The 27895-nt window shown below is 47.5% G+C and overlaps 3 protein-coding genes across 8 annotated transcripts; all 3 read left to right on the plus strand.

Annotated features, from left to right (window-relative positions):
- Nucleotides 1–168: 168 nt before the first annotated feature.
- On the plus strand, nucleotides 169–15355 carry SNAPC4 (small nuclear RNA activating complex polypeptide 4). Of its 2 annotated transcripts, none has more exons than XM_080355848.1 (23): nucleotides 169–388; nucleotides 1269–1309; nucleotides 2288–2446; nucleotides 2590–2715; nucleotides 3349–3427; nucleotides 3948–4029; nucleotides 4276–4380; nucleotides 4970–5042; nucleotides 5295–5459; nucleotides 5659–5806; nucleotides 6206–6312; nucleotides 6585–6679; nucleotides 7392–7486; nucleotides 7769–7854; nucleotides 8207–8587; nucleotides 9244–9333; nucleotides 9548–9785; nucleotides 9890–9960; nucleotides 10286–10384; nucleotides 10624–10651; nucleotides 11270–13374; nucleotides 13936–14075; nucleotides 14844–15355. In XM_080355848.1, exons 1-22 carry the CDS (start codon nucleotides 199–201, stop codon nucleotides 14047–14049), a joined length of 4677 nt encoding a protein of 1558 aa, XP_080211974.1. In that variant the 5' UTR covers nucleotides 169–198; the 3' UTR covers nucleotides 14050–14075; nucleotides 14844–15355. The 2 variants fall into 2 exon arrangements, with proteins under 2 accessions (XP_080211974.1, XP_080211975.1); XM_080355849.1 differs by having other exon boundaries at nucleotides 13936–14060.
- Nucleotides 15356–16155: 800 nt separating this feature from the next.
- CARD9 (caspase recruitment domain family member 9) lies at nucleotides 16156–24438 on the plus strand. 4 transcript variants are annotated; one of them, XM_080355853.1, is made up of 14 exons: nucleotides 16156–16198; nucleotides 17096–17211; nucleotides 18305–18478; nucleotides 18765–18902; nucleotides 19333–19658; nucleotides 20050–20229; nucleotides 20424–20573; nucleotides 21039–21164; nucleotides 21281–21472; nucleotides 22022–22063; nucleotides 22424–22469; nucleotides 23559–23626; nucleotides 23825–23907; nucleotides 24302–24438. In XM_080355853.1, the coding sequence occupies exons 2-14, from the start codon at nucleotides 17109–17111 to the stop codon at nucleotides 24390–24392; spliced, it is 1719 nt and encodes a 572-aa protein (XP_080211979.1). In that variant the 5' UTR covers nucleotides 16156–16198; nucleotides 17096–17108; the 3' UTR covers nucleotides 24393–24438. The 4 variants fall into 4 exon arrangements, with proteins under 4 accessions (XP_080211979.1, XP_080211980.1, XP_080211981.1 ...); XM_080355854.1 differs by having other exon boundaries at nucleotides 21302–21472; XM_080355855.1 differs by lacking the exon at nucleotides 16156–16198 and having other exon boundaries at nucleotides 17146–17211; nucleotides 18255–18478.
- A 477-nt stretch (nucleotides 24439–24915) lies between these two features.
- Nucleotides 24916–27795, plus strand: DNLZ (DNL-type zinc finger; the record flags this gene model as incomplete). Of its 2 annotated transcripts, XR_013923012.1 has the most annotated exons (4): nucleotides 24916–25101; nucleotides 25482–25621; nucleotides 26281–26524; nucleotides 26966–27795. XR_013923012.1 is itself a non-coding variant. In XM_080355862.1 (3 exons), 3 exons carry the CDS (start codon nucleotides 24916–24918, stop codon nucleotides 26450–26452), a joined length of 498 nt encoding a protein of 165 aa, XP_080211988.1. In that variant the 3' UTR covers nucleotides 26453–26560. The 2 variants fall into 2 exon arrangements, 1 of the variants encoding a protein (XP_080211988.1); XM_080355862.1 differs by lacking the exon at nucleotides 26966–27795 and having other exon boundaries at nucleotides 26281–26560.
- Between the last annotated feature and the right edge of the window lie 100 nt (nucleotides 27796–27895).

The raw sequence follows: 27895 nt of genomic DNA on the forward strand, positions 1-27895 counted from the left end.
GGGGCCCCGGGGCGGGAGGACCCGGGGGCGCCGTCACACCGCGCTCGTGCGCCAGCCCCGACCCGCGGCGCTGTCGGCGCGCCCCATTGGCTGCGCGGGGTCACGTGCGGCGAGGCTCAGCGGTGATTGGGCGGAGGGTGAGGGGGCGTGGCCGCGGTGAGGCGCTGCGGCCCAGGCCCGGGAGCCCGCGGCGCCGCCATGTCCCGGCAGCCGGGCCCGGCCGGGCCCCGCCGCTCCCCCGGCGCTCAGCCCACGCTGGTCCCCGCGGGCATCGACCTGGACGCGGAGCGGGAGAAGATCCGGCGGGAGATCGAGGAGCTGGAGCGGAGCCTGGAGCCCGGCGCGACCAGCGTTGAGGTGACCGTGTCCGACTCCAGCCTCAGCTCCGGTACGGGTCGCCCGCTCCTCTCCGGCCTCCCCCGCTGCTTCTGCGTTGTTACCGTTCTGCCGCTTCACACGCGGGGCTGGTTTTCGTGTTAGCCCCGCCGTTTCTGCCGAGCGAATGTTGGAGGCGTCCCCTCAGGGAGGAGCCTCCTGCACCCACGTTTTGCCTGTTTTTGTGGTGAAACCCATGGCGGGGGAGGGAGCCAGGGCTGTCAGGCCTGGTGATGGAGGTCTGTGCTCGGGGCAGGGGGAACGAGCCCTCCAGATATTGTCACGAGTTAAATCGCAGCCGTTTCCATGCTGTACGGACAACACAAACTCTGCCGTGTGAGCTGCTCCGTTTCACAACCTGCCTGTGCCTCCTAAAATCAATTTTTCAAAGCAAAGAGGGAATGCTGATAGTTGGGGCATCTGTGCTTCTGGTGGCTTCATCGTTGTTTCATCAACCGGTGTTTTGATCATGCATGTCAGGAATATGCAGCCAGGCCGAATGCAAACCCAGATATTGCTGAGTAGTGTGGAAAGGCTGTTCGGTGCGGTCAAGGTTTATGGGGTCGATTGGGTTGGAACGTTCACTTGGCTGCACACTCACGAGTCTGTAATTTGCTGTGATGTGCAGGACCAAGATGCAGCGTGATCGTTGCTGTAGTTATCAGGAGCTGCGCTTTTTTTCCTACTCTAGAACAAAAAACTACATGCACGGACTGTAACTAAATAGGATTTTTACTTGACAATATTGGTAGTGTCCAAAAACACTAATGGTCGTGTCTGAGAGACTACGTGATGCTTTATTCTGTATGCTTTAATTGAAAAGTCTTGGTTTTGAAGCTTTCCTTTTTATATCCCACTGCAGTCAGCATTTTTGTGTTTTTGTTGTCTGACAGATGACGGTGAAGATGATGGCTCAGACTCTCATGATGAAATGGTAACTGCTTTCTCTTTAAGCATATCTTCCTATTTGTCTACTGAAGAGAATGGGAGGAAGGGGAATTTCATTCTGTTCTGGGGGAATGTAGGCATCTGGCTTGACTCTGTAGCTTGGGGAGGATTAATAATACACTGAAGATTTAGTTATTCCTGCCCAGGACATTGTTATTCACATGTAACAGAGACATTTCTTCACGTGAAAACAAATGAGAGGAATCAGAGACCTCACTGCTCTAGTGCTTGCTGATCCGTCACTGGAAACACAGCGGCTTCTGCGGGAGGTCACAGAGCGTGTGAGCAAGAAATCATCAGCTTGTGATCCAAAAAATACTATCCTTCTTTGTACCTGAAGAATACTGGGCTTGTACCTGATGGGAACATTCACAAATCTCTTCACCTTTGGTGTTGTTTTAAAGAGAATATTTTCTCAGACTTTATATAAAAAAAGGTTTAGTGGAGAACGGTCTTAACAGCTGTAGAGCACAGGAGAGGAGGAGGTATTTTGTCAAGACAAATCTGCTGGGAGACTTCCATGGAGCAGCCAGTCCCGCTTTGTGTCTGAAGCACAGGGTGATAAACCGCATGAGGGAAGAATTGCTTAGCTAGAAGCACAAATGAGGTGGAAATTTGAAGGGGTGGTCTAGATTTAGCAAGTAAGAGCTCCAGTGTAAAGTATCGTGCAGTTCACTTACAGTTGTGCAGTGGATGGCACAAGATCAGGCGTTGGCAAGGCTTGGAGTGCGGCTTTGGTTCACACAGCAGCAGGTGAACTGATGAGCTGGGGGAGGCTGTGACGGCCTCTGGGAGCGTTCAGAACATCTGCCAGCAAGAGACCAACAGTTCTGTGCCTCCAGTTCCTTTGAAAATCAGCTTTGTAAGACAACAGAGGTGTTTAGTTACAAAAATAATTGTTACATACCCGCTTTTAAAGCAATGGTTATTCTCCCTTTTCCCTAAATGCATTATTTGACTCAAGGAAGTGGAAGGAGAAGCTGACAGTAGTGACGATGACATTGAAAGCAGTCTGCCACAGGATCCAGAAACCTGTCTGCAGATGAACCATGTGTACCAGGAAGTTATCCAGGAAAAGATTGAGGAAGTCGAGCTTCTCATTGCTCAAAACAAAGAACAGCAGGTGAGCAAAGCAGCAGTAAAATATTCATTCCTGTGTTTCTCTGGGTTTACTGATGTTTCCATGCTTTCTTATCACTAAAATTACTACCCCCAGGGTGTTTGATATCTTGTATTTTAGTTTTTTGCTTAATTTTTGTGTTGCAGAAGGAGATTATGTGCGAGCTTGGTGGTCCAAAAATGGCAAAGGCAGGAGATGGTAGAAATCTACCAGCAAATGTATTTTTGGGTCACTTTATGAAGCCATACTTCAAGGATAAAACAACAGGAATTGTAAGTAAATGTAACTAGGTTACATATTGTTATATCTTTCAATGATGGATTTAAATTGTAACTGTGTTACATTTCAGCTGTGTAACTGTAAATGTCGCTCCTCGGTTTGAAACCTTTTTTTTCATCACTTGTTGCTTATTTACTCTCTTTTGGAAATGTTTGTTCGGCCCTTGGCTGTGATGTCAGAAAGTGAGTTTTGAGGAGTGTGTTCCAGCCACTTAAACATTCTTGTTTTCAACTTCACTTTGATTGTTTGTCTTCATCTCCGTGATCCAATTCCACACTGTTGTCTAAAGTATTTGTTGAAATCTGATTGTCTTGGAAACCGACTTTCTGAGGCAAACATCACTAGTTTTGTCATGTGTTTTTAAAGGGTCACTAGTAAAAAGAGATCTTTACTTTTTGTTGTAGCCAAGTTATCAACTGTCACCATGCACATATTAATGTAATAGCCAAGCAATGCCTTCTAATTTCACTATTAATTCCTACTCGAGTTGGTAACGTGTCTTAAGTAGAAACAAACGTGCATAATACTTGTCCCCACATCCTTTGTTCATGCTGGAGTTCTAAGAAGGGCACTTTTTCTGTGTGTCTGACTCTTCTGGTGTATCTCACCCCTCTAATCTTCATCAGGGCCCTCCTTCCAATGAAGATGCCAAGGAAAAGGCAGCTCAGGGCATAAAATCCTTCGAACAACTCATTTCAACAAAATGTAAGTAACTCTTTGTGCTGTTCAGTGTTCTGTAGAGCTATAACAAATGTATATATTCATATGGTTAGTTCCCCCCCGTTTGCAGTTAAACATCAACAGTTCTGATATTTCATACTGGACTCCACAAAAAAAAGTAGTTAAAGGTAAATAGGATGCTCTATAAATTGTTTCAGTGAGTGATTAATGACCTCCTTCTTTCATTTGCATTTGTTTTGATGCATCAGCTCCGGTAAGCGCTCCAAAACCAAGTGAGATGGTGCAAGGGTAGCGCTCAGATGAGAGAAGTTCCGGGGACATTTAGAGCTCTAGGTGGTTGCAGGCACCTGCATTATGGTCTTTATTCAGGTTTCTTTGGAACTAAAGCTGAGCAAGAGGCTGCGACTTGCACAAATCAGATGTGACACCAGTGATTTAGGTGGGGAACTCTTACTGAAGACCTGAGAGATACTTTAGCAGGGGTATTGAAAGCTGTGGGTCTCTTCTTTCATGTCTGAACACTCGATTACCTTGTTTGGTTTAGGGAAAAGCAAAGAGAAGACGTTATTGCAGCAATCAATAGCAAGCGACCGCTTGCAGCGCCTGCTTCAGCCAAAGCTAATGAAGTAAGTACCGTGCAAAGATCTTTTTTCTCCTGATGAGAACATTATATATGAAGGAAGGAGAGATTCCAGCTTCCTTCAGCATGGTGTGGAAAACCTAGATGAACAACAGTTTTGTGTAGTGTGGAAATAAACTTGAAGGAAAGAATGATACCGATGGGGAAACCGTCTTTGCCATGTGTATTCTGACACCATTGACCTCATTCCCATCTCGTGATATTAAGTAATGATAAAAATGTCTTTGAACAGGATGAGTTACTGGAATCAGAAACTGGATAAAGTCAAGACTGAAATGGAGAAACAGATCTTGGAAAAGCAAATCAAAGAAGTGGAGCAAGAAATAGAGGCAATTAAGTGAGAAGTCATCTTCTTGTCTTCTTGGTGAAAATGAAAATCTGTTCTTGGAGTTTACCTCTGAAAATTCCCTCCTTCCTTGAGTACTTCTAGACATGGCATTTGGAGAAAGCTTTATGTGTGGTTGCTTGCAAAAAATCAAGTGCTATTCAAACTCTGTAGAGGTCTCATCTCCACAGTTCTTTACTAAGAATCGTGTTTTCAGTCTTGATATAAATGTAGTATGTACACCCAGTATAAAGGTGCTGGTTCAAATAGTTGTTGATTTAGCAACAGGGAAGCAGAGAGCTCGGTAGTCCTTGGCTTTTGCTCATCAAGACATCTGGAGCAATGAATTTTGATATTGCATTGATAATTTCTCTTGCTAAACCAGCATCATCTTGTAGGGGATTGTTTTTCAATAAGAATCATTGTTTTGCACAAAGTGACTATGACATAGTCCAGTGCTTTGAGGTAGCAAGTGTTTGGTTCTTGTGGAAATCAGTAACAGGTGGGAGGAATAAGATGAAGCAAGATCAGGAAGACAAAGCGAGTGTTTAATTAATGATTTAATGTGTTTTTTTCTTTCTCTTTGTACCTTCTGCTTTAGCCAACTCCCAGAAAGTGAATTGTTAGGAAACAGATTTGATGAGCATGACTGGGAGAAAATTTCAAACATCCATGTAAGTTGGGATATCAGCTGGTTTTTTACTTCTGATACCTGTGTCCGTTCTCTCGAGAATTACCTGACCTGGTCTGGTTTGCATCCACTGTTACATGATCTCATCTTGTTGAATTTGATGATTTAATTCTAGAAAGCTTAATAATAAGGCGTATCTGGAATACAAAATACATTCCTTGTATCAGTGTTCCTGTCTGTCCTGGTGATTCAGTCCCAGTGACAAGACAAAACAGATTTTTGCTATTTCTTTTAGTTTGACGGACAACGTAGTTCAGAAGAACTGAGGAGGTTTTGGCAAAATTCGGAGCATCCAAGCATCAACAAAAAGGAATGGACTGAGGAGGAGATTGAGAGGCTGAAGCAAATCGCTGCTAAGCACGGTTGTCTGGACTGGCAGACCATAGCCCAGGAGCTGGGGGTAAGGTCTGAGGTGACAAGTCAGTTCATTCTGACTTAAATGTGCCTCATGTCAGTTTTCAGAAGGCAATGTTACTGCTAATTAATTATTTTCTGGGAAGTATTCAAGAACAGTACCAACAAGTTTGGTACTTTAGCCATTTCTTCTTGCCTTCATAAATAACCGGTTATCCACGTATCTCTCTTTTCATTGTATTAAGACGAACAGGACACCTTTCCAGTGCTTGCAGAAATATCAAGTCTATAACAAAGATTTGAAAAGGAAAGAGTGGACCAAAGGTGAAGATCAAATGCTTTTAGAGCTTGTTCAAGAGATGAGAGTGGGAAGTCATATCCCGTACAAGAAAAGTAAGTGACCTACAAGTAAAACTGCCTCTCATTTACCTGTATTTTTTTTTTTCATTCTCCCAGGCTCATGTCTTGATATTTCTACATACTAGAGCACCCAGCCTGCTCTGATTCAAGGAATTAATCAAGTTTTATTTCCTGTGAATGTCTCCATTACCAGACTAGTCACAGTTCTGTGTTTTCACCTTACTGTTCTAGCATGGGATCAATGTGAGGTGCAACAGCACTGTGGCTCGTCTGAAACTACAGATACTCTGATTTCTAAACATCCCTTGTTGATGCGTTTGATTAAAATGCTGCTTATGGCAATCTGCTGCTTGAAAATATCACAGTTACAATGTACGTTAAGGAAGAAACATGGTTTGCAACAGACTTTAAAAGATACCTTTGCATTTCTAGTTGCTTATTACATGGAAGGAAGAGATTCAGCTCAGCTGATTTACCGGTGGACAAAGAGCGTGGACCCCAGTTTGAAGAAAGGACCCTGGACATCAAGGGAAGATGCTGTAAGTTGTGTTCTCTGATGCCTAAAACTGCAGGGTGCAAGAAGCGGGCAGATGGTGCATGACTGGATACGTCTGAGCTTTAACAGTGGCATAAAGGAACGTAAAATGGACCAAAGTGGGCAATGTACAAGTCAAGAGCGTTTAGAAGCTCTTAAACACTTTTGTTCAGAGATTTACAACACAGTGAAAACAAATACAGCTGCTTCAGTCTCAGGCCTATTAGGATTATTACTGATGAGAATTTCAACTCTTGCTTTGTCTGATTACTGTAGATGTTGTTGGCTGCGGTTAAGAAGTATGGAGAGCGTGACTGGTACAAAATTCGGACAGAAGTGCCAGGGAGGAGCGATGCCCAGTGCAGAGATCGGTAAGTACGTTAATTGTAGCAGCGGTGCTTTCAAGTTTATTACGCAGAGCCAAGGTGCAACCTATTTTACAAATATGTTTGATTTGCTTAAACCAGTGTCACCTTAAGGACTGTTTTGTAAAAAGTGGTTATGGTCTCAATATAGTCACTAACATTGTCTCCACATAACCCGGCATTTCTAGTTACAGACGTCTATAGGTTGAAACTGAGTTTAACAGAGAGAACAGTGTGTTTTGCCTGTGGCGTTCTGCTCGCTCAGTATAATTGTCTGGGAGTTAGAAGTTGGGAAGATTGTTGCTCAGAATAAAGCAAAGGGGTCATAAAGCGTGAATGAGGGCGTGTGGGGAGGGAAGGTCTCATCCCTGTATTGTGTGTGAAAACGATCTCATCAGTGACTGCTGTAACTGAGCACCAATAACAAGGTGCTGAGCCTTTTTCAGACTCAACTTCATGAGACTTCAAGTACAGTATGTCCTAATTTCATTGACCTGTTTTACAGCTGCTTGTTGTAGTTCCTAATCATTTGGCCTGATATTTTTGAGAACAAAGAGATTGTAACTGTGCTCTATTAAGGGAGTAGGAATGGGACCCTTAACAAAAATAAAAGATCTGATAAAGAATGCTGGTTTTGTTCAGCCTCGAAGTGTGTGGTGATGATCGGAACTGTACAAACAGAATTGAATCTTCCTTACTTTGATGTTTTCATTTGAAGGTACTTAAAAGCGTTGCACTATGATGTCAAGAAAGGCAAGTGGAGTTTAGAGGAAGAGGAGCAGCTAATTGAACTGGTTCAAAAGCATGGCCTGGGTAAGTGTTTCTGTGTCTTGAACTTTTGAAGCTTAGAGAAGTGCTATTAAGTAATATATCATTTAAGTTTTCTCCTTTTTATTTGAAGCCCTGCAGCTGATACTAGGAGGTTCTGCCTCGTACTGGTGTTTGCAGCCTTCCTTAGATCGTGTAGTCTGTTCCTAGAAATTCAGTTTTTGCGGGATTGTGTAGTAAAGAGTTCTGTAGCTGTGTTAGCAGTCAGAGCTGTGACAGCTCAGTTTGTCGCATTAATAGGTATGTGCTACTCTCCATCCTTTTTAGGTCACTGGAGTAAAATCGCTTCTCAGTTGCCACATCGGACTGGCTCCCAATGTCTGAGCAAGTGGAAACTCATGATTGGATCTAAGGTATTGTACAAAATCCTGCTATGTCATAGTCCCTTCTCTTTAATTAAGATTCTCTAAACTAAAAGCAAAATCCTGTAAAATCAATACAAAAATTGGGAACCTGAGTGTGTCACGATGGCGACAGCTGTACTCAGTTTGTCCTTCCATGTGCACCAGTTCTTAATGCACACTTGTCTTTATCTGCAGCTTTTTCTTTGCATACAAGAATCTAAACCAATAAAAATCTGGGTCCAAAGGCAATTGTCAGTTGTGCTGGGTTTAGTTAACCTCGGCAGAAGTGAAGCTTGAGAGATTTTGCAAGTGAAGGGTGAACACTGCCTGAAACTTGTCTGTGCTGGTTTTGACTGAGCAGAAAAAATCTAGGCCAACAAAACGCCGACATGTGGAAGAGAGTTCCAGCTCTTCAGAGAGCAGCAGTGAGGACGTAGAACTGGACTTAACAGACAGTTCAGAGGAGGAGACGACGAAGGAGGAGGAAACGAAGAAGAAGGAGGAGTGTGCAATTCCCAGCATTGATCTGTGGATACCAACACAGACAAATACACAGGAGTCAAACAAGGGAAGATATCAAACACCATCCCTTTTCTCTCCTGCGAGTGAAGTTCCAAGTGCAATAGGAGACAAGAGCAAAGTTGCTGATAAACCGTCAGAATTGAACACCCTCCTGAGGGGCATCGCACGTCCCTATTCGACAGACGTCGTCGTGAGGAATCCAGAAGAAATCATGAACAAGGTGAATCCTGGGATTCTCAGTCTGTTCTTGATGGGATTAGAGCTCAGATCAGAAATGACCAGGAAGCTCAGTTGCTGCAGTAAATAGAGCGTGTGATGAGTTGGATGGCAAAACCTTTTTGCGCCTCTGTTGGCTGCTCTCGCTGTGCCATCGGGGGGTGCTGTTGGGAACTGAGCTGTGGGATTGAACAGAAATTTCTAGCACTGTCTCCCTGTACATTACCTAGAAAATAGCTCTGTTCTTTCCTCCACGTATTGTCACAGAAACAAAACTTGTTTTTACATCTTCATGGAATTGGCCAGTGGTGTCTCCCTGCCCTGGTGATTAGGGTGTACGGGCTTAAAGTTTGGGAGAATTAAGTTACTTACACATCTGTATCTGATTCTGAGCTGGGTTTTCACTCCTAATCAAATACTGAAACAGTGCAAACCCTCCTGGCACACAAAGGCTTTTACAAAGTAGAGATTTGATATTGTGATAATGCACAAGGACTAAGGTAAGTTAAGCATCTGCACTTCGGGGCTGATTTCATTTAATAAGATACTTCCAACAGCAGGGATGTTGAAAACTTTTGTACCTTCTGTTTATAGTCAGTGCAAGTAACCTTCTCTGAAATACTTTCCCTTTTATATTTTCTTGTATGCTTTTGCTTTAAGGCTTTCAGGTGTGGAAAGCAAGTGCTACGGGTTAGCCTGGAGAATGTGAGAAGAGCATTAAGAAATAACACGTGCTTCCAGAGGAGGATTGTAAGTGCCTCTTCTGTCTTGTCTGCTCTTGTGATGGGAGTACTACCGGGCGGTGCTTAGTGGGAAATGGCTTTTGATCCAGTCACGTATCTTCTTGCACTGTAATCTCAAGAGAAAAAGCTCATAGGACTGCCCCATAAATAGTTTGTCTTGGGACTAGTTATAGTAGAACCTTCCCAACTGCAACTCTAACTATGTATTTGTTCACGCACAGCTGGCCAAGATGCTAAAATCTCCCACCGCTTTAACAAAAAAGTCTGGAGATAGTACATCTGGGCAGAAGGTTCAAGGGCTGCAGAACATCACAGAGAAAACTTATCGTCAAGAGAGAGGGCGTTTGAGAAGATTAAACCTTGACAGAAGGCTTCTCATGGCGGTGACGCCATGGGTGGGCGATGTGCTGCTGCCGTGCACCTTCCAGACTGGGCACCTGGGTTTTCATCAGACAAAAGGTAGTGGTGACCATCAGGGACAGAACTGCCCTGCATTTTGTCCCTGTTTTCTGACATCTTGGCAGTGAGTGCCCAGCTGATTTTAATGTTGGATTTTTTTCCAGCTGAGTCTATTCAAGAGAAGACTAAGACGGTCAGTCTTGCAAGCACTCCCATGTTCACGCTTTTCCTTCAGGTAGGTTTTGCTGTCTTGGTAGCATTATCTGCTTTCAAACAGTGGTAATCTTTATTTCTGTATTTGGTGCTTAAATAAGTGGTTTAGCTTTGTTCCTTAAATAATCATCCAATTACTGAATTAATCTGACCTCATGGCTTGCATATGCTGTTTCTCAAAGAAATCCTGTATCCAGAATCTAATACTGTGAGTTTTATTTCTGTAAGTGCAAAAATGTCCCCAGAATCTTGCATGCAAAGCTTCTCTCATCTATCTTGTATTGTCGCCGGCTCTACCAGCACATTTTTGTTCTCAATCAAATTTTAATGAAATTCTCACCTTGCAGCTCTTCCAGATCGATACCAATGGCTGCATGAAGATTATTCGTGAGAGAAGGCAAAGGCAGGCAGAGCTGCTTAGTGCTAATGCAGGGAGCCCCCAGCAGGTATTGCACACAATCTGTTCCTAAGCTTCTCCCTCTTTTTTTCTTGACTCAAGTAGAGATTTGTCATTGCGTGTGGCCGCTGGTGCTGTTTGTGTGTGTGTTACAAGTTTGTTTTGGTTCAGAAGCACAATCAAATGTACAGGATGTTGGCCGGTGTGGGCTTGATTCACATCTGTGCTGTTTTAGTGATCTTTAGCTATCTCAAAAGTATAATTTCTTTTTTTGTTTGTTTTTGGCAGGCTTCCCAAAATACGGAGACTTCTTCAGGTACATAACAGAACATTTATTTCTATGATGTGCAAGAACTTTCACATAATTCATCACCATTACATTAATGACCAATATAACTGAAGGAGAATTTTTGGAACAAAACTACATTGTCGTTTCTGCTAGCTCTTGGATCTTTCAGTTATTGGCTAAATATCTTACCCTTTGGTAAGAACTGTAAAAAATACCGAAGGGCTGGGGGACCAGTGGTGCTGGGCCAGCAGTTCTGTAGGCTGTCGCTGTTAACACTTTTCTCCAGCAAGGCGCTGGCTGTAGTGAAGGTGCTGGCACCATCAGAACCGCAGGTCGTTGTTCCTGGAGTGCTGAGCAGCGCGGTTCCTCCTGTGCACTGTTAAGATGCGTTCCTAGCCCATTTGTGATTTCCAGGGAAAATTACATCAGCGCTGAACAAGTAGTAATCTTGCTGCATCAGAGCTACCTGAAGGATGTCAGGATGGGGCTGGATTAAATCCAGACTATACTGTTGTAGGAAGACTCACAAATAAGAATTTTGCTACTTCCCCTGCAGTGTACTTGATGCTTACTAGGTAAGGTATGGCTTTTGGAAATACTGTTCAATCCTTTCTTCTTTTAATTTTTATGTCCTCTCCCCTACAGGCAATCCGTCACAGTCTTGGACTCAGAGCAGCTCCCAAAGGGGCGTCCCGAGGAACATTGTCAGGAGACCCGTTGTCTCAAAATTGAAGGAGACCAGTGCTGCCTTGGCGAGCTGCGCTCCTGCCGCACAGGGGACGCTTCCAGCCCAAGGGCAAAGGCAGAAGCCTAAAACTGTCTCGGAATTACTGAGAGAGAAGCGGCTAAGAGAATCCCAGGCTAAGAAAGCCATGCAAAGGACAGTGTTTGTTGCCCCACAGATGTTGGTTTCCAGACCACTGATAATCCAGCACCCACAACAGCAAATCGTTCCTTCTACGCAAGCAGGGAACAAACCTGCAGCAGCTGGTTGTACGAATGGCCAAGTACAGTGTGCATCAGCTCCATTGCCAGCGTTTACTTCTGTTGTGGCTTCAACTTCTACCACTATCGTGCTTGGAAACCATTCCTCATCAGTGCCAGAAACTGGGGAAAGCCCTGGTTCCTCACAAGGGCCAGAACTGCAATCCAGTAAGGAAATAAAAGAGCAAGCTTTAGAAAGCAGCCCCGAGGGAGGGTTTTTTCCAGGCTTGAATCCAGTTGCAGCAGAGAAGGCCCCAGATCCGGGAGGGAGCAATGGTCAGGTCCTGGCTGGTAGCTCAGCTTCAGTAGTGTTGCAAAAGCAAGCTTTTGTGCCACATCAGATTACAGTGGTGCCTGTTGGCATTGAGTCTGGCGCCAGCAAATTGTCTCTTTCCACACCAGTTGCCTGTGAGCTGAACAGTGATGGGCCCCAGCAGAGGCCAGTCAGTCTCTTGCCTGCTCTTGTAACTCCACAAACTGCTTCACGTTTGCTTCCCAACAGCATCCTGCCGTTCACATGGGTTGTGACGCCACAGGCTTTGCTCCCCGCCGCTGTACAAACCGTGGTGAGTGTTCCCCAAGGACTGCCAGCTCCTGCTGTGACAAATCAGGGTCAGACAACTGTGACTTCCAACAGCAACGGCTCCGTCTCGGGGGTGCCTCCTATACCAGCGGCAGCAAACACGCCTCAGCCCAGCAGTGCAGAGACAAAAGCACCGAGTGCCCAGTTAGCCGGAGAAGCACCTTTAGGCAAGACAGCCAACCATTCCACAGTTGTACCCGTGACCTCGGAGAGTGCTGGATGCGCCACATCCAGCGTTTCTTCTGCAACACCTGCATGTTCAGATGGCTCCTCCGAGGCTTCTGACTCCTCCCCGGCTCAGACTGCTCTTCCAGCTGGTGCTCCAGCCCTGCGTGCTGTGCTGCTGCCTCAAACACAGCCGCCTGCAAGCACTCAGGGGCCTGATTCCCAACCTGCGTTGAGTCTTTCTAGCTTGGGAAAGAGCCATGACTCCGTTACAACAAATGGATCATCTTCCAGTCCAAGTGTCATCCCAAAAGGGCTTGTGCTCCAGACGGGAAATCCAGTTCCTTGTAACGATATTCCAGGAAACACTGGTGGTTTTGCTGCACAAGCACTGAAAAATACACCTATTGCCTGCGAACCACCCACTACGCAGGCAGCTGACACCCCACCCCAGCCAACCACGTCCAGTGCGGAAAAGAACCTGCTTGACTTCAGCCTGATTTCCCTCGAAGATGAGGGGGTGGTGAAGGAGTGGCTGAGTGGGAAACGAGGTGTCCAGGTGCCATCCCTGCAAACCAGGTTGCCTTATTTGCCACCTTTTCTGTGCAACTTAAAAACCCTCTCCAGGCTACTTCTGCAGAAAGCAGCTCTAGAAGAGCAAGCAGCCTCTCTTCTGCCTTCTGATACTGGTCAGGATGGGGGCACTGGGGTAGATTTGGACGCTATTGGAGAACTGGTGCAGCGGGAACTTGGCGATAACCCTGCCTACCTCCTGCTGAAAGCCAGATTCCTGGCAGCCTTTACACTCCCAGCTGTACTGGCAACTCTGCCTCCTCCAAAAGTGATAACAACTCTGTCAGGCAGCAGGAAGCACTATGAAGAGAGTGATGAAGAAGAGTGGCAGAGTGAGAAGGAAGCGTCTGAGGAAGAAAGCTGTGGGAATGAGTTAACAGGTGTGCGGCTGGATGGGACAGTTGCTGATGAGCCTGGAGACAATGATGCTGATGCACTAAATCAGGTAAAACAGGTGGCAGGGAATAAAAGCAGGATGTTACTGCCAGCTAAATACTGCTCCCACTGAAACCCAGGGTGAAACCCCCACTGTTAATTAAATGTAGCAGAAAGGTGGTCCTGAAGAAGCACGGGTTTGCAGCTGATAAAAGGAAAAGCTCTGTAGCTCAGCTGGGAGTTCCTTAGGACTCATGAGCAAAAAGCCCATGTTTCATGTTCATATTTGATACCTAGGAGTGGGTATCAAAGCTCATTTCTTCTTACAGTTTCTAATCTGCTGCACAGACTCTTGTATTTTTGAAATCAGGCCCTTTTTTTAATTGCATGTGTCCTTTAAACCAAATAATATGAAGAGAATTTTCTGTGTTTGCTCCTATTGCCATTTGAAGGCTTCCTCCTTAATTGTTTTATATGACTAGAGATCATTAAGTATAAGGATCGCTGTAAGCCATAATGTCCTGTTTTGGAAAGCTTTCTGAGCTGCCTAGAACAAAAAGCTGGCTGCAAGGGTTCTTTGCAGTGATGCGAACTCACATGGTGTTGATAGTCTCTCCTCCTTCTGTTGCAGGACACAGGAGCTGAAGGGATTGCTGCACCATCTGTCTGGGACTCCAGCACCGATGTGGCTGATGCTCCTCAAATCAGGAGAAGCACCCGCTTCAGGAAAAGGAGGAGGATATGAGAAGGAAATGTGTTAGTAGCTACTCTGTGAGTCTTGTGTTTCTTGCCCAAGAAGAGAACTTGAAATGTCTGTGGTACAGCCTAGACAATGAATCATGGCCCTAGGAAAGGACTGAAATTATCTCAACTTTTGTTCCCTGAGGACACAGAGTTCTACAATCACCCATTAATCACAGGCTAAAGCTATTACTTGAACTTTCATGGGGAAGGAAGTTGATGTCTGCATGATAAAATTATATACAAAAGTCAGGAAGTTCAAACATTTGGCAGCCTTTTAGTCCGTGCTGCTGCCTACTGATATTAGACTTGGTTGGTAGCACCCTGCAGACTTGGCTGCTAAAATAAGATTCGTTTAATAATAGAGGGTCAGGATTTCTGGGCCAGGAAAGCCCGGGCAGCAGCTGCGGGCGGGAGAGTTTGTGTGTGTGTGCTGAACACTTGGAACAGAAGCTGAAGTAAATCCTTGCTCCAGGTTCCAGCGAGCAAGTAGGTACCTCGTTGGAGTTTGTGTTTAACACTTGATCTTTGACCAACTTTGTGGGTTGTTTTTTCCCTTTGTATGGCTTCATTTATCTAGATGTATAATAGAAGCTTCTATAGGGTACAAGCATGTAATGTCAATATATGTTGAGGCTTTTGGAGAAATAGACTAAATAAACGTAAGTGGTGCTTGATGAACGTAGTTGTCAGATGAGACTGTTTGGGTTTTACCTTTAAAATTGGTTTTAGAAGCCCCGAACCGGCAGCTTCTAGAAAAGTGCTGTGACTAATAGGAGTTGTTGTGCTTTGTTCCAGGAGCCGTGTGAATGCAGTCTGCCTCCCTGCCCGGCAGCAGGAGATACTCTTTGCACTATTATTCACTTGGAACACTTTCCAACAGACTAGAGGGACCCGGGGAAGAGGAAAACAGCTGGACTGGTTTCCCCATCACCCAACAAAGTCTGCGTCTTTAGACAAGTTGCAAAACATGGAGCAAAGTGGCTGGAGGGAAGTCTTCCAGGCACAGACCAATTCTGTTCTCTTTCCAACTAGCACCTGGCACAGATGCTTGCGGGGAAGATTGCTGGAGATCTGGGGGAACCAGCAATAGTGGTTATTTATTTCCTTTTTGTGCTAGCGCCTATTTATGTGAATGCTTATCCATGTTCACAATATGTTGTTCATTGAGCGGCTTTTTAGTGCTGTGACAGTGCTTTGGCTTGATAGCTGAATGACTGAATACTGCTGGAGAAGCAGCAGATTAATTTTGTATCAAAATGAGTCTTGAGTGTTTGTTGAAATACAGATGTTTTATTTTTCTCACTTAAAAATTACTGATGTGTTCTGTGTGGTGTTTTTTGGGGTAAATAGTGCTTTTAATAACGTGTGTATGAGTGTGATTGCTAATGAGAAAAATGAAGTTTGCAAGCTGCATGAAAACCAGGGAGAATGCAGAAAATGAATATGCATGTGGCTAATACTGCAGGAGTGAATTAGGCTTGGATTCTTTCTTCATTCTTCCACAGCCTGCCCTGTGCAAACATTAGCAAATTGCTTAACAAAAACTTATTTCTTCGTTCATAAACCAGCAATTTCTATCTTACAGAGATGTGCAAGGCTAGCTGAGTCAAAGCTGATAAAGTCTAGAGGGAAAGTGCTGCTGGAAGCTCCATTCCACTGCACTGGTTAAACCTGAGGGAGTGTGGTGGGGAGTTGGGAGGTGGAACTGCCACGAGAGCTGGGGCAGGGGGTACCCATGTGGTTGTAATTGGCTGTCAAGACATTATGAAGCAAAAGGAAGGATGGTGAAATGGTTTTCCTTCTGAAGTGTGCTCTATTTTGCATAAGCCAGTATAGACAACATTTTTCCCAGAAGTTCAGATCTCTGCCATGCACTTCTATGTGCTGTTCACCACAGGGCTGTTACTGTGAGGCCCTGGCAGTAAAAGTGATCTGTGTATCAAATGATGGTTTCCTTCGCAAATGCCATTCAAGAAATGCCCTTGTAATCCTACTGCTTGTGCAAAAAAGTTTGTACAACTATAAAAAACAGCTATCTTTGTTCTTTTTCAGCATTAAACTGATCTGTTACTATAGAACAAAACCTCCTGAGGCAAGATTGGTCAATTAGCAGATGTTCTGATTACCTTCAGCAAGGGCATAGCTGAGAGGTACTGTATCTTTTTTTAGTATAAGTCTAATTTAATGCCTAACCAAAAGCACATGCTTAAAGAATCTCTGAGCATCTCTGCCCCACTCCTAATGATAATATGGAGGAACTCTCCAGAAACTTCAAAAGCAGAACAAAGAGTAGAGTGGGAAGCTAATGGGAAAATGTGTCATGCTGCCATGGTATCAGAGCGTGTGTTCTCCAGACTTGTAAAACAGACTGTTAGTGAGTTCTTGCTGCAGCTGCAGTTCAGGGCTGCAGGAAGGCGGGGAGGCAGTCAAAGGTATGATGTTGATGCTTAAAATCAGCACAGTGCTGCTGGCTGTGCTGCTCCTTTAATTATCGTTAGAGCCACAGCCTGTAATTTGGGAATCGTGGGTTATTTTCCTTGCTTTGCCAAGACTTGACTCCTTTTCCCTCAAAATACTGAGTTGTCATAATTATGCTTGGAGCTTAAGGACATCCAGAATTAGAGGCATTATTATAGAAATCATTCCTTTTGGCTGAACTCTAAACTGAGAGGCCGTTTTTGCTGGTGGTTGCTTCCCTGTATGAAGATGTTAGCAGCTGAAGGGCCATTTGAAGAGCCTCTTCCTTCGAACTCCAGCTTGTTTTGTCCCCCAAAAGCAGCTGGACAGACCTACGCCTGTGATCTTTGCACTTTTGAGCCTTTCTGACCACTACACGAAGAATCTTTCTGGACTGCAGCTGGAAAACAGGCAGAATGAGTTTAAAATCAATGTGTAGTGATGCTGCCGAGTCGCAATGTGACCAGTGTTTTTCTTCTCCCGCATCACCCACTCTGGCTTCCCCTTTTTTTAATTTCTATTTCTTTCCTTCCCTTTCCCGTCTCAGAGTACAGCTGAGTAGTTTCCCCTTTTCTCTTTTCTCAAACCAGTTTTGCTCCTGGAATGATCTTTGCTCTTACCAGAATAGAAAGGGAGGCTGCGCCCAAGACAAGTTTTCTCAGAGCCAGGACACAGATGAGTGAGGCTTTTGGCTGCACAGGCTCAGGTTGGTCCATATAATGCAGAATGGTTTATTTTAATGGGGAAACTGTTTTTATTTTACAGCTCTGAGGGGAGGCTCTGGTGTTTATCAACAGGGGAACGCATTTCTTGTAATGTGCTGGGGCTGGTTTGACGTCAGGCAGAGCAAAGTATTTTCTCCATGACAAGTGACAAGCTCCGTGTCAGCCCAGCTCGTTAAAGTTAACTGACAATGTAACATTTAACGAGTATTCCAAAGGCGAAGCAGCCTGGGTATAGAGCGGCCTCTCAGGCTGTGTGTTTGTCACACAGGGGTGTTTGTGAGCATCAGTTGCTGAAGCTGCACAGATGAGATCTGTGAGGTGGATGTGAGGCAGCTGACTTCTCTGTCTATGGATGAAGCACACAGAAAACCAGCTTTTGCGTGATTACTGCTGAACCCAGTTAAGGCTGTCGCCATTGGGGTGTTCATGGAGCCTTTTGCGGGTGTTAGATGTAGTGACTGTGTGGTCAGACAAAATACAAGGATCTCCTGAATACTGGGAGATGGAAGAGTGAACTGTTCGTAATGCAGAGGCAACAGCTCATTAGAAGAGCTTTAAAGATGTTTTCACTTCTTCAGAACATGCTTAGTTTCCAATTGGAAAGTTGCATTTTGCCATCAACTTATCTTGTGTTGTGTTCCAACCCTTTTTGTATTGTTCATTTGGATTAAAGATTTACTTGTAAGCACAGCTGAGCATTTGGAGAACCCATGGTGAAGTCAGTGAGATTCGACAGCCCGTTCCTGGGGTACGCTGTTGGGAATCTAGAGTTAGTTGGATTTTCCCCTGGTCATGGGGCTCTCAATGTCTTGCCTATCACCAGTGGACCCGTTGCTAAATAGTTTCACTTTCCTGTAGCAGTGAGATCGGGGGGATGTTCAGCTGGTTGGAGGGGCACCTTCAAGCTCTGGTGACTTCTGGTTTCTCAGAATTTCACGCCTGGGCTGTTAACACACTTGGTTTCAGCACCACCCCTAGGAGGCTCAGAGTCTGCTTGTTTGCTTTCTGGTTTTGTTTTTCCAAGACAAGATAGCACTGCTCACCAATCCTTCTCACTCACCAACATGTTGGAAGAAGATAACGATGAGACATGTTGGAATAACCTGGAGAACTTCCGTGTGAAGCTGATCTCCGTGATCGATCCTTCCCGTATAACGCCTTATCTTCGCCAGTGCAAAGTGATCAACCATGATGATGAGGAACAAGTCCTCAATGACCCCAGCCTGGTGATGCGCAAGCGCAAGGCAGGTGGGTGCAGTGCAGCTTCGCCTCTGTAGATATTCCTGTGCTTTGTTGGATCTTGGGAGCAGATCAGAACAGGGTGCTGACCATCTGGACCTGAAGGAACACGTTGCTTCTAGGTCACCACGTGCCTATGTTTAGGCACAAACACTGTAGTCGCTGCTCAGGAGCCCCTTTCCCTTCCTTTTCCCCAGCGCATCGTTGCAGGGAAAGCAGGAATGTGATGTTGTTCTGTCAGAAATAGGTAAAGAGAGAAATAAATCAATAGAACATCCTGTTGCTACTATTTCAGGTGTTCTTCTGGACATTCTTCAGCGAACAGGACACAAGGGCTTTGAGGCATTTCTGGAGAGTCTTGAGCTTTATTATCCACAACTGTATAAGAAAATAACAGGCAAGGAGCCCAGCAGGGTTTTCTCTACGATTATAGGTAATGTTTGTGTTCTGAAAAAACAGCTCTTTGTTTGGTGTTGCCGTGCAAATTAAGGGGGGATTCAGCTCTGTTTTCCCCAACTCCGGTGAGCAGAATCGGGAGCGTTCCCTGCATTGTTCCCTGTGTGCTTCGGAAAGGCTGTGGCAAGAACGGCCGGGCTGTCTGGTGTCACAGGCTGGACCCAGGAGGGTGGAGGAGGAAGCACACGGATCAATTCTGTTCTGTCAGTGATGCTGTGGGGTATAAAGGCACAGAGCAGGGGGGAAGCAGCAGGGGTAATTCAATCACACGTGTCTTCAGGCTTTGTGTCCTTGTGCGTGGCACGTGATGATCCCCAGCTGCAGGGACCGCGGGTGGGAACCGGCGCTGTACGTGTGTCCGGGGAGCAGAACAGGGCAGCGATGGCTGATTCCTGCCCACCAAACAGACACCGCTGGGGAGTCCGGCCTGAGCCAGCTCCTAATGAACGAGATCACGAAGCTGCAGAGCACCGTGCAGGAGGAGCGGCGGAAAGCCCAGGAGCTCAGCATGTGGCTGCGCACCAAAGAGGACACAATCCGGGAGATGTGGGTGAGGGACAGCCTCCTCCACAAGCACCAGGAGCGGGCGCAGAAGATGAAGGAGGAGAGGGACAGCCTGAGCAAGGAGCTGCGCAAGTGCAAGGACGAGAACTACAGCCTGGCGATGAGCTACGCCAAACAGAGCGAGGAGAAGAGCGCTGCCCTCATGAAGAACCGGGACCTGATGCTAGAGGTCAGTCACTTTTTTCTCAAGCTTCTGCTTCTTACCTGATCCCTGGAAGGCTGTACCAGATGTGCCCTTGCTCAGAGCGGTCTGGATCAGTCCAGCATGAGTTCTGTGCATGTTCTCTAGCAGATGCCATGTCTGGTGCTCCACAGCTCAAGATGTTCTGTGAAGAATTAACAGTTTTCCCATCATTCAAGACTGGGCCCTCTCAAAAGAGCAACTTCTTGTATCCATTTAGCACACAGGCAGGACTCTGGTCCCCAGAGCACCAAACAACATGAGGAAAACAAAGCTGGAGAGAAACTTGCCCCATGTTTGCCTGGGGAATGGAGAGAGAACTGCTTGTGCATGCCAGAGTTTTCTGTTTGTTGTTGATGAGCTCTGAACCTTCTTGCAGATCGATCACTTGAAGCACAGCCTCATGAAGGCTGAGGATGACTGCAAGCTGGAGCGTAAGCACACGATGAAACTGAAGCACGCCATAGAGCAGCGTCCGAGCCATGAGGTGATGTGGGAGATCCAGCAGGAGAAGGAGTTTCTCTTGGCCAAGAACCAGGAGCTGGAGAACACTCTCCAGGTTGGTGGGGGGGTTGGAAATGGACTCCTGAGAAGTGATTGTAGCAGCCAGGGAAGCGATGGGGCTGCTCTGAAGTTGTGTGGGTCAGTTCTGGCTTTGTTCTCCCGAGTCAAATAGAGCACACGGGGCTGCGGGGAGGGCGTTAATATGGAGTTAGATGGTTGCTGTATCTCACTTCTTTCTTTGTCCAGCAGGTTGCCAGGGAACAGAATTTGGAGAAGAGCCTCTCCAGCGAGACTCTGGAGAAGGACTGTAGCCAGCTGCTAGAAGAACGGCGGGAGCTGATGAACACCATTTACAGCCTTCGCAAGGAGCTGCAGCGAGCAGAGGCACTCCAAGACAGAGTATGTGCTGTGGTCCTGAGCCTCTGTGGGTAGGACAGGCAGATGAAGCACCTGCCATGTCTTGCTTCTGGAGCAGCGGAGCTGCTCAGCACCAATCCCTGCTGCTGCTACTCTAGTGTCTGTGTTACAGTTTGTTGAAAAAGGCACGCTAATATTTTAGCATTCTGTGGCATTGACTGCTACCTGTTAATGCTTCATTATTTAACAGTCCCTGCCTCAGCCTGGAGGGTGGTGGGAGCTTTTATCTCGATTGACAGCTCAGGTACATGTCAGTCCAACATGTCAGCACTTCACCGAGTCATGTTGACCAACTTTCTGGTTGGCCTTGCCCCAGCTGGACGGTCAGGCTGGGTGTTGGCATTGCGTGGTCTGGCTGTAGTGATCTGTGGCGCAGAGCAGAAGTGGAGGAGAGTCCAGCTCAGGCTCTCCCCCACAAACAGGGTGTTTTTGACCTTGTTTCGACAGTACGCGGAGGAAAAAGAAATGCTTGAACTACAGTGCACGTCTCTGAGGAAGGACTCCCAGATGTACAAAAAACGGATTGAAGCTGTCTTGCAGCAGATGGAGGAAGTGGCTGCAGAAAGAGACCAGGTGATGAAACATTCCTCTGGGAGCTTCTAATCGCTGCTTCACTGCTCGGAGTGGGCAGATACTGCACTGAATGTGCTGTTGTGTGACGTGCCGTGGCACGTTGTCCCTCACGCCAGGCGCTCCTGACCCGGGAACAGTTCTACACGCAGTACTCCAAGAACCTGGTGGAGAGGGACACGCACCGCAAGCAGATCCGGGAGCTGGGGGAGCAATGTGACGAAATGCAACTGCAGCTCTTCCAAAAGGAGAGTCAGTTACTGGCTACTGAAGCCAAACTGAAGAGGTTGCAGCTGGAGCTCCCCACACCGGTACGTCTGTGGGTTGTCATCCGTGGGGTGGGTTGAGGAGCTGTGTAGGGCCGGAGCGTGGCCGTTCTGAGGCCTTTGCACCAAAGCGGTTTGGATTCGGTGCCGGCTCTGTGGGAAACCATCCCCATGCAAACACCGAGTTTAGAAAAATGAACAGCGTGATGGATCCTGTTACCTCACCCTGGTTCCAGGCGCAGAAAAGCTGGACTGATGCACGCTGAGGCTTTTTGTGCTTGGAGCATGTCCTAAGATAATGAGGGGAAACTCAACCACCAAAGAGTGAGCTCTATTTAGAGACTGTGTATGTGCCATTTGGATGAAATGGGAGCAGGGTGTGAGGGTGCTAAAGTTTTTGGAATTAAATTAGGTATACAGGGGCTTTTAATTAGCGTGGCATCTCGTGTGCTTTCTCCAAGTGGTCAGACAGGAGCGTAGGAGGGAGGAAGTCCACACTTCTCTGTTTTCTGGAGCTTTCAGTCTCCTGTATATTCCCTTACTACCACTTCCTTGCGTATGAAGAATGATTAATTCATACTGGTTTTATTTCAGACCTCTGACCTGGATGATACCTCCTCCAGAGATTCCCAGGAAGTGAGTAGGGCGCCTTGTTCACCTTTTACTTTCTTTGGGGATGGGTTCAGATTCCTCAGGTGTGCTCAGTTCCCCAGGTAACAGCAGTTTGCCATCCATGCCTCAGGCTCATCTCCAGAGTATCAAAAACTACAGAGGCAGCAGAATACACCAGTGACAGAATCTCCCTGTGTCCTGAGATTTCTAAGTGTAGGACACAATAATGGGGTTAGTCAGCAAGATTTGTTGAATCTAAGCAAATCAGGGGAATTGAATTGTTCTGAGTTGCTCCTGTTTCTTCTGTCCCTCCATCTGTTCCTGGCTGCTGCGAGACAGACCAAGGGGCAGTTCTCATGTTCTTGCTTTGTTTCTGTCTCATAGCTCACTCTTCACAGTCATCTAGATGAAGATACGCAACCGACTAAAAGTAAGGCTTTTCTTGGGAAAACAGTGTCGAATTCTTGAGAGGATGGTCCAGTGCTCCAAAGGGACGGGAAAAGACATTCCTGGGTTTGGTTTTGTAGCCTAAGTGGCGACTCGGTTTGTGAGAGATGCTTCTCAGTGCGGTGCGCTTGGCACCCCGAGTGAGACCAGCTGGAGATGCTGCAGAACAAGCACCTGGAAATCAAAGCATTCTGCCACTTCAAACATCCTTCCACCTCAGCTGGCCTGCGTGCCTTTCTCCAGGGATTTCTCCCTCCCCTCTTCCCTTTGCCGTTGCAGGCTGTTTTCGCAAAAGCAGAACCACGTAGTTAACACTGTCACTGGTTCTTTTTCTGTGGCATCCCTGGTGGAAGTGACTCAGCAGTGTGGAAAGGCATTAATAGGCTCTTCTAAGAACTTGAAATTCGCTTTTAAAACATGTTGAGAAAGGAAGAAAACTGGCACAGTAGAAGAAATATTCTGGCTTGATCTCCTGGAAGATCTAAGTGATCTTTTCATTCACTGAGATGGGAGATTTTTCACAAAAGCTAAATGCCACTGATCCCAAAAGCCTCTTATTATTCTACCTCACTCAGCTAAAAAACACATATCACAATACCTGACCACTACATGGGGAGTTTCACTAAAATCTGGTCTGATGTGAAGTGCCTTGATACACACAACTTAGTTGTTGGGAAACGGGGACAAGTTATGGTTAAAATAATGATTGACGTTATTTCTAATGTGGTTTTTTTATTACTATTTTTTTAATGATGCTGAGCAGAGGTGCTGCTTTGCAAAGGTTCGTTTTGCTTGAGCAGGAGCTCGAAAGCTGCTGTGTCTCTCTGAGCCTGAGCGGGGGCTCCATCGCCCCGGGTCAGGGTCCAAGTGAGAAGTGCCTCGTGCATTGATCACAGCACTGAACCCCCAGTGTTTTTTGGGGGTTGGTTTCAGTTCTGCTGCTGACTCTGTGCAGCTCTTACCGTTCAGCCATTGCCGTTTGACGAACGGTTGGAGGGAGAAGTTACTTCGCAATGGCAACTATGACTAAAGCTGTGACTTTTTGTTTGTTTGTTTTTCCTTCTCTTACAAGATCGCCCTGAAGGACAAACCCAGCAATTTAGCACTGCAGAGATCAGTCTGCCTCCAAAGTCACCAAGTGTAAGAGAATCCTTTTGGGCTCTTCTTTACTACTTTACCTTTTTTTGGGGGTGGTCGGTGCCTTTCACCCCGCAGAGGCCACACGCAGAACACACGCCTCAAACCCTTGGCAGGGCAGGTTTGCGCTCCCCGGCGCTGACGCTGATCTGATCTCCAGAGGAATGAATCCCGCTCATATTTGTTTGGATTTCTTTGCAGTTCAAGGAGTGTGGCTTAGCCAATGAGGAGCTGGCGGAAAAGGAGCGGAGGAGGATGCGGGACTGCTTCGAGCGATACCGAAGGTCTAGACTTCAGTAAATTAGACATATTGTGTGACTTAACTCATTAGCTTGTTGTATTTCCTCTTTTCTGACCCCCGTCCCCAAGCTCGGCTCAGGGAGGGCGCAGATTCATCACAGCTCATCTTCAGAGGCTCGTGCTTCTCGCTGAGCTGGTCGAGACTCCTGGTTTAGTACCAGAGGTGGCCAGGATGGCAGCGATCACACACACCCTGGACCGTGCAGATGGTTCCACGGCAGGGAGCGGAGAGCGCTCCAAAGAGCTGCTGTTTTAATGAGTTTGAAAGATTTCGTCTTCATCAGTTGAGATGATTTCACTGAATGGATTGATACCAACTGAACCTCCCACTTGTTTGCAGAAAATGGCTTCTAAAGACATAACAAATTTGGTTTTCAGAAAAAGAGCCATGAGGAGGGTCCCCAAGGACCGACACCACGAGGCCGACTGGGAGAACAGCAGCGACAACAGCGACACCGAGGGCTCCTGAGCCGCACCTGCCTGCCCTTGTAGTTCTCTCTTAATGAACCAATTCGATTTCAAAAACACCTAAACACACATGTTAATGTTTGTAGCAGGGCTGGATTGTGTAGCTGTGCTGTCCCCTCCTCCATGTCGCTCTGGGGAAGGCAGCGCTGCCCGGGTGTGCGCCGCACAAATACAATAAACTCGGCTCTTGAACGTTGTTTAAGTTTGCCCAAAGCCACGGGGCTGTACGTTAATTAACGGTGGGTCCCGCAGGGTGCTGGAGGAGCCCCGGTCTGTACCGGGACAGCCCGCGCGTCCCACCGACCGCAGGCGCCGCTCGGCTCCCGCCAGTGACCGGGGCCAGCGCCGGGCCCCGCCCGCGGCGGCTGCCCACACCCGACATGGCCGCCGCCTTCACCCAACGCGGCTGGCGCCCGCACCTAACATGGCCGCCGCCCACACCTAACACGTCCGGCGCCCGCACCTAACATGGCTGCCGCCGCCTCAGCGCCCGCCCCCTCCGTGCGCCTGCGCCATGCAGCGCCATGCAGCGCGCTGCGCGGGCCGTGGCCGGGGCGCTGCTCCGGGCCGCTCCGCCATGGCGGCCCCGCCGCCCCCCGCCGCCGCCCCGCCGGGCCCCGCTCCGCACGGCCCCGCTCCGCACGGCCTGCAGCGCCGCCGCCCCGGGGCAGCCGCGGTCCGCGCACTATCGCCTGGTGTACACCTGTAAGGTGAGCGGGGCCGGCGCGGGAGGGCGGGCGCTGGGGTGAACGGGGCCTCCCGCGGAACGGGCCCCGGCCTGGGCTCAGAATCAGTCACAGGGTGGTTGGGGTTGGAAGGGCCCTCTGGAGATCATCTTCTCCGACCCAGAAGCTTCACATGGGGCACGTCAGGAGCACTAGAACTCCGTGAGCGCTGTAGTTTATCTGAGAAAGCTCATACGCTTGTGTCCGGCCCGTGGAGCGCGTTGGAACAAACTACACGGCACCGCGGCACAACTGAGCTGCCTTGAAACGGAGCTGAGGGAGGGGGAATAAACCTTTTAACAGGTAAAGAAAACACTTTTCTCTTAAAGAAGCTGCGGTTATAAATCGTGATGTTTGGTTGACAGGTGTGCCAGACCCGCTCGGCCAAGACCATTTCCAAGCTGGCGTACCACAGCGGGGTGGTGATCGTCACCTGCGCGGGCTGCGGGAGCCACCACGTCATCGCCGACAACCTGGGCTGGTTCTCCGACCTGCAGGGAAAGCGGTGGGTGAGCCCAGAACCCCCGTGCTGCCAGGGCCCGGCTGCCGCGCTACCGGCGTTACTGTGCCCCTCAGCTCGTGTGGGACCTCTGTGATGCTTTTAGAATGCGGTTCGGAGAAAACCAGAGATTTTGCTGGATGTCATTCTCCGCTTCATCTGGATTCTTAAAGCACACAAGCCAGGTTTATAATCTGTAGTTTGACAGCTGCTGCGTGGGGTTCAAATAAACCGTGTAAAGCAGCAGCAGCTGTGTGATACACACCCTCCTTGGTGGTGCCAGCAGGTGAATTACTGCGTGTGGGTCCTTCTGTTCTCCCTCAGGTTTATTAAATCACTACAAGGTGTCCCTGGCTGTTTTAAATGTCTGGATGCACGTGCTGCTGCGTTTCAATGATTTCTAGCTCCCTTAGATACCTTTAAAAATCTCTGTTTATCCATAATTGCGCAGTCATTGATCCCAATGGATCAAAATAGTCCCGGAAGGTTTGGGTGGTTCTATCTGCTTCCCGAATGCTTTATGGAGAAATAACCGTGGTATTGCTCGTGCGTGGTTCGCTGTGGATTTAAGCCGGAGAGCAAAGCGTGGAAGAGCGAGTCTGCGCTCGACTCTTGGCTCCGGCTTTTGCTGCGCGGTCACTGTTGGTTTTCAAATCGCTGTTCAGGAATATCGAGGAGATCCTGGCGGCCAAAGGGGAGAAGGTGAGACGCGTGGCTGGCGCGGAAGCCTTGGAACTGCTGCTGGAAAGCTCCGCTGATACCGGGTCTCCAGGTGAGCCCCCCGAGGGAGAAAGCGGGGAATCCCCCCCGGAGACTGGCGGCAAGGGACAGACCTGACCAACGGGATTGGTGTCGTTCTGCTGGTGGCCGGAGAGACTCTTAAACCATTATTATTCCCTGATTTCAACGGTCTGTGTTTAAAATAAACTCGGGCACTGGTCTTTCTCTGTTGCGTGTCTTTGTCTCGTGGAGTTTTGCCTTTGATGGAGCTGATGTTTTTAGAGGTGTAGATATTTTTCCGGGTGCTTGTTTTGCTGACTGTCTGTCGAGTGTCGGTGCTTCGGCAGTGTCTGGAGCGCTGGTTTGTGCGCTAGTTTGTCAGTAAAATCCCTCCCGGCCTTATTGTCTCTGGGCTGAACAAACCCAGTTCCTTCAGCCAAGCGTGTCCAGGTGCTTGTGGTTCTTAATCAGCCCAGTATTCACTGAGGCCATTGCATGGATTAATGAGTGTTTTAATGAGTTTACTTCATTCACCTGAAGCGCTCTGGGTGCTTTTATACATGTTGCATTACAAGCACGGATCAGAGTGACAGGAAAGAATCATGTTTTCCTCTTGCTATGAAATTTCAGAGCGATGAAGCAGCATTGGACTGAAGTTGGACTAAGGGTTGGACTTGCTGATCTCTAAGGTCTTTTCCAACCCAGTCGATTCTGTGATTGAGAGGCAGGATCTTCACTGGCTTGCGTGTTCATCTCCTGGTGACATGACAGGATGCTGGAGTGACCCACGTGTTAACCAAGAAGGATCTTGCACACATTGCCGTGTGCTCACGCTGTTGGGAGCTGCTGGCCCCTGTTAGCACTGCTGCAAGAGCAGGTCTTTTATTACATTTTACCTGAAAATCAGCATTCTGCTTCCTTTGTGCTCGTGCCTTTGGGGTGGCACAGAGCAGCTCTTGCAGGATCTGCGTTGCCGTGGAAACAATTTACAGCCTGAGGTTTGGGGTGTTTTTTATCCTGTTCTTACCTTTCTCACCTGTTACTCACCCCACTACAGAGAGGTGCTGCTCATTTTTGCTGCATTATAGCAAAAGCTGTAGCAAAGTCTGTCTGTGCTGGCTGCTAGTGGATTTTTTAGTGGTTTTTAGTGTTTTTTCAGCGCGGTGTCCCCTGGCACTGGGCGCTGTGAGGTCCCCAGGGACGTGGGGTAATGCCACGGCTGGGGTAACACTGCAAGAAATTGGTGCTTCTCATGACAAACCATTCTGGGGCTGTCAGCTGGGAAGGCGCTGCAGTTACATGAGGGAATTTGCACGTCACACTGAAGGTTTTGCTGCGAATAGTTTGCACGTAAAACAGGAATTTTATGCTGCCTTTTGAAGGGGATTTTTCTGAAAAAACGGTGTGTCACGGGGAGGGTGCCTGTTGTTGAAACGGGGCGGAGGTGAGCGCGCTTTGTCTAGCAGGAGCCCGGCAGACCTTGCTTTAGCCAGAGATGAGGGACCGGGAAGAGGAGACGCCGCTTTTCTCCTGAACCGGAGGTTTGTCAAGATGGGGAAG

The sequence above is a fragment of the Nesoenas mayeri genome, assembly GCF_963082525.1.
Source record: "Nesoenas mayeri genome assembly, chromosome: 18".
Lineage (NCBI taxonomy): Eukaryota > Metazoa > Chordata > Aves > Columbiformes > Columbidae > Nesoenas > Nesoenas mayeri.

What these genes read in the sequence shown, in the direction of transcription:
- CARD9 (XM_080355853.1), top strand. Translation starts at nt 17,109, where the DNA reads ATGATCTTTGCTCTTACCAGAATAGAAAGGGAGGCTGCGCCCAAGACA. An exon ending in GATGCGCAAGCGCAAGGCAG is followed by an intron (nt 18,479 to 18,764) that starts GTGGGTGCAGTG and finishes CTACTATTTCAG; the next exon opens with GTGTTCTTCTGGACATTCTT. An exon ending in AGCTGGAGAACACTCTCCAG is followed by an intron (nt 20,230 to 20,423) that starts GTTGGTGGGGGG and finishes TTTGTCCAGCAG; the next exon opens with GTTGCCAGGGAACAGAATTT.
- SNAPC4 (XM_080355848.1), top strand. Translation starts at nt 199, where the DNA reads ATGTCCCGGCAGCCGGGCCCGGCCGGGCCCCGCCGCTCCCCCGGCGCT. An exon ending in CTCAAAACAAAGAACAGCAG is followed by an intron (nt 2,447 to 2,589) that starts GTGAGCAAAGCA and finishes TTTGTGTTGCAG; the next exon opens with AAGGAGATTATGTGCGAGCT. An exon ending in AGAAAATTTCAAACATCCAT is followed by an intron (nt 5,043 to 5,294) that starts GTAAGTTGGGAT and finishes TATTTCTTTTAG; the next exon opens with TTTGACGGACAACGTAGTTC.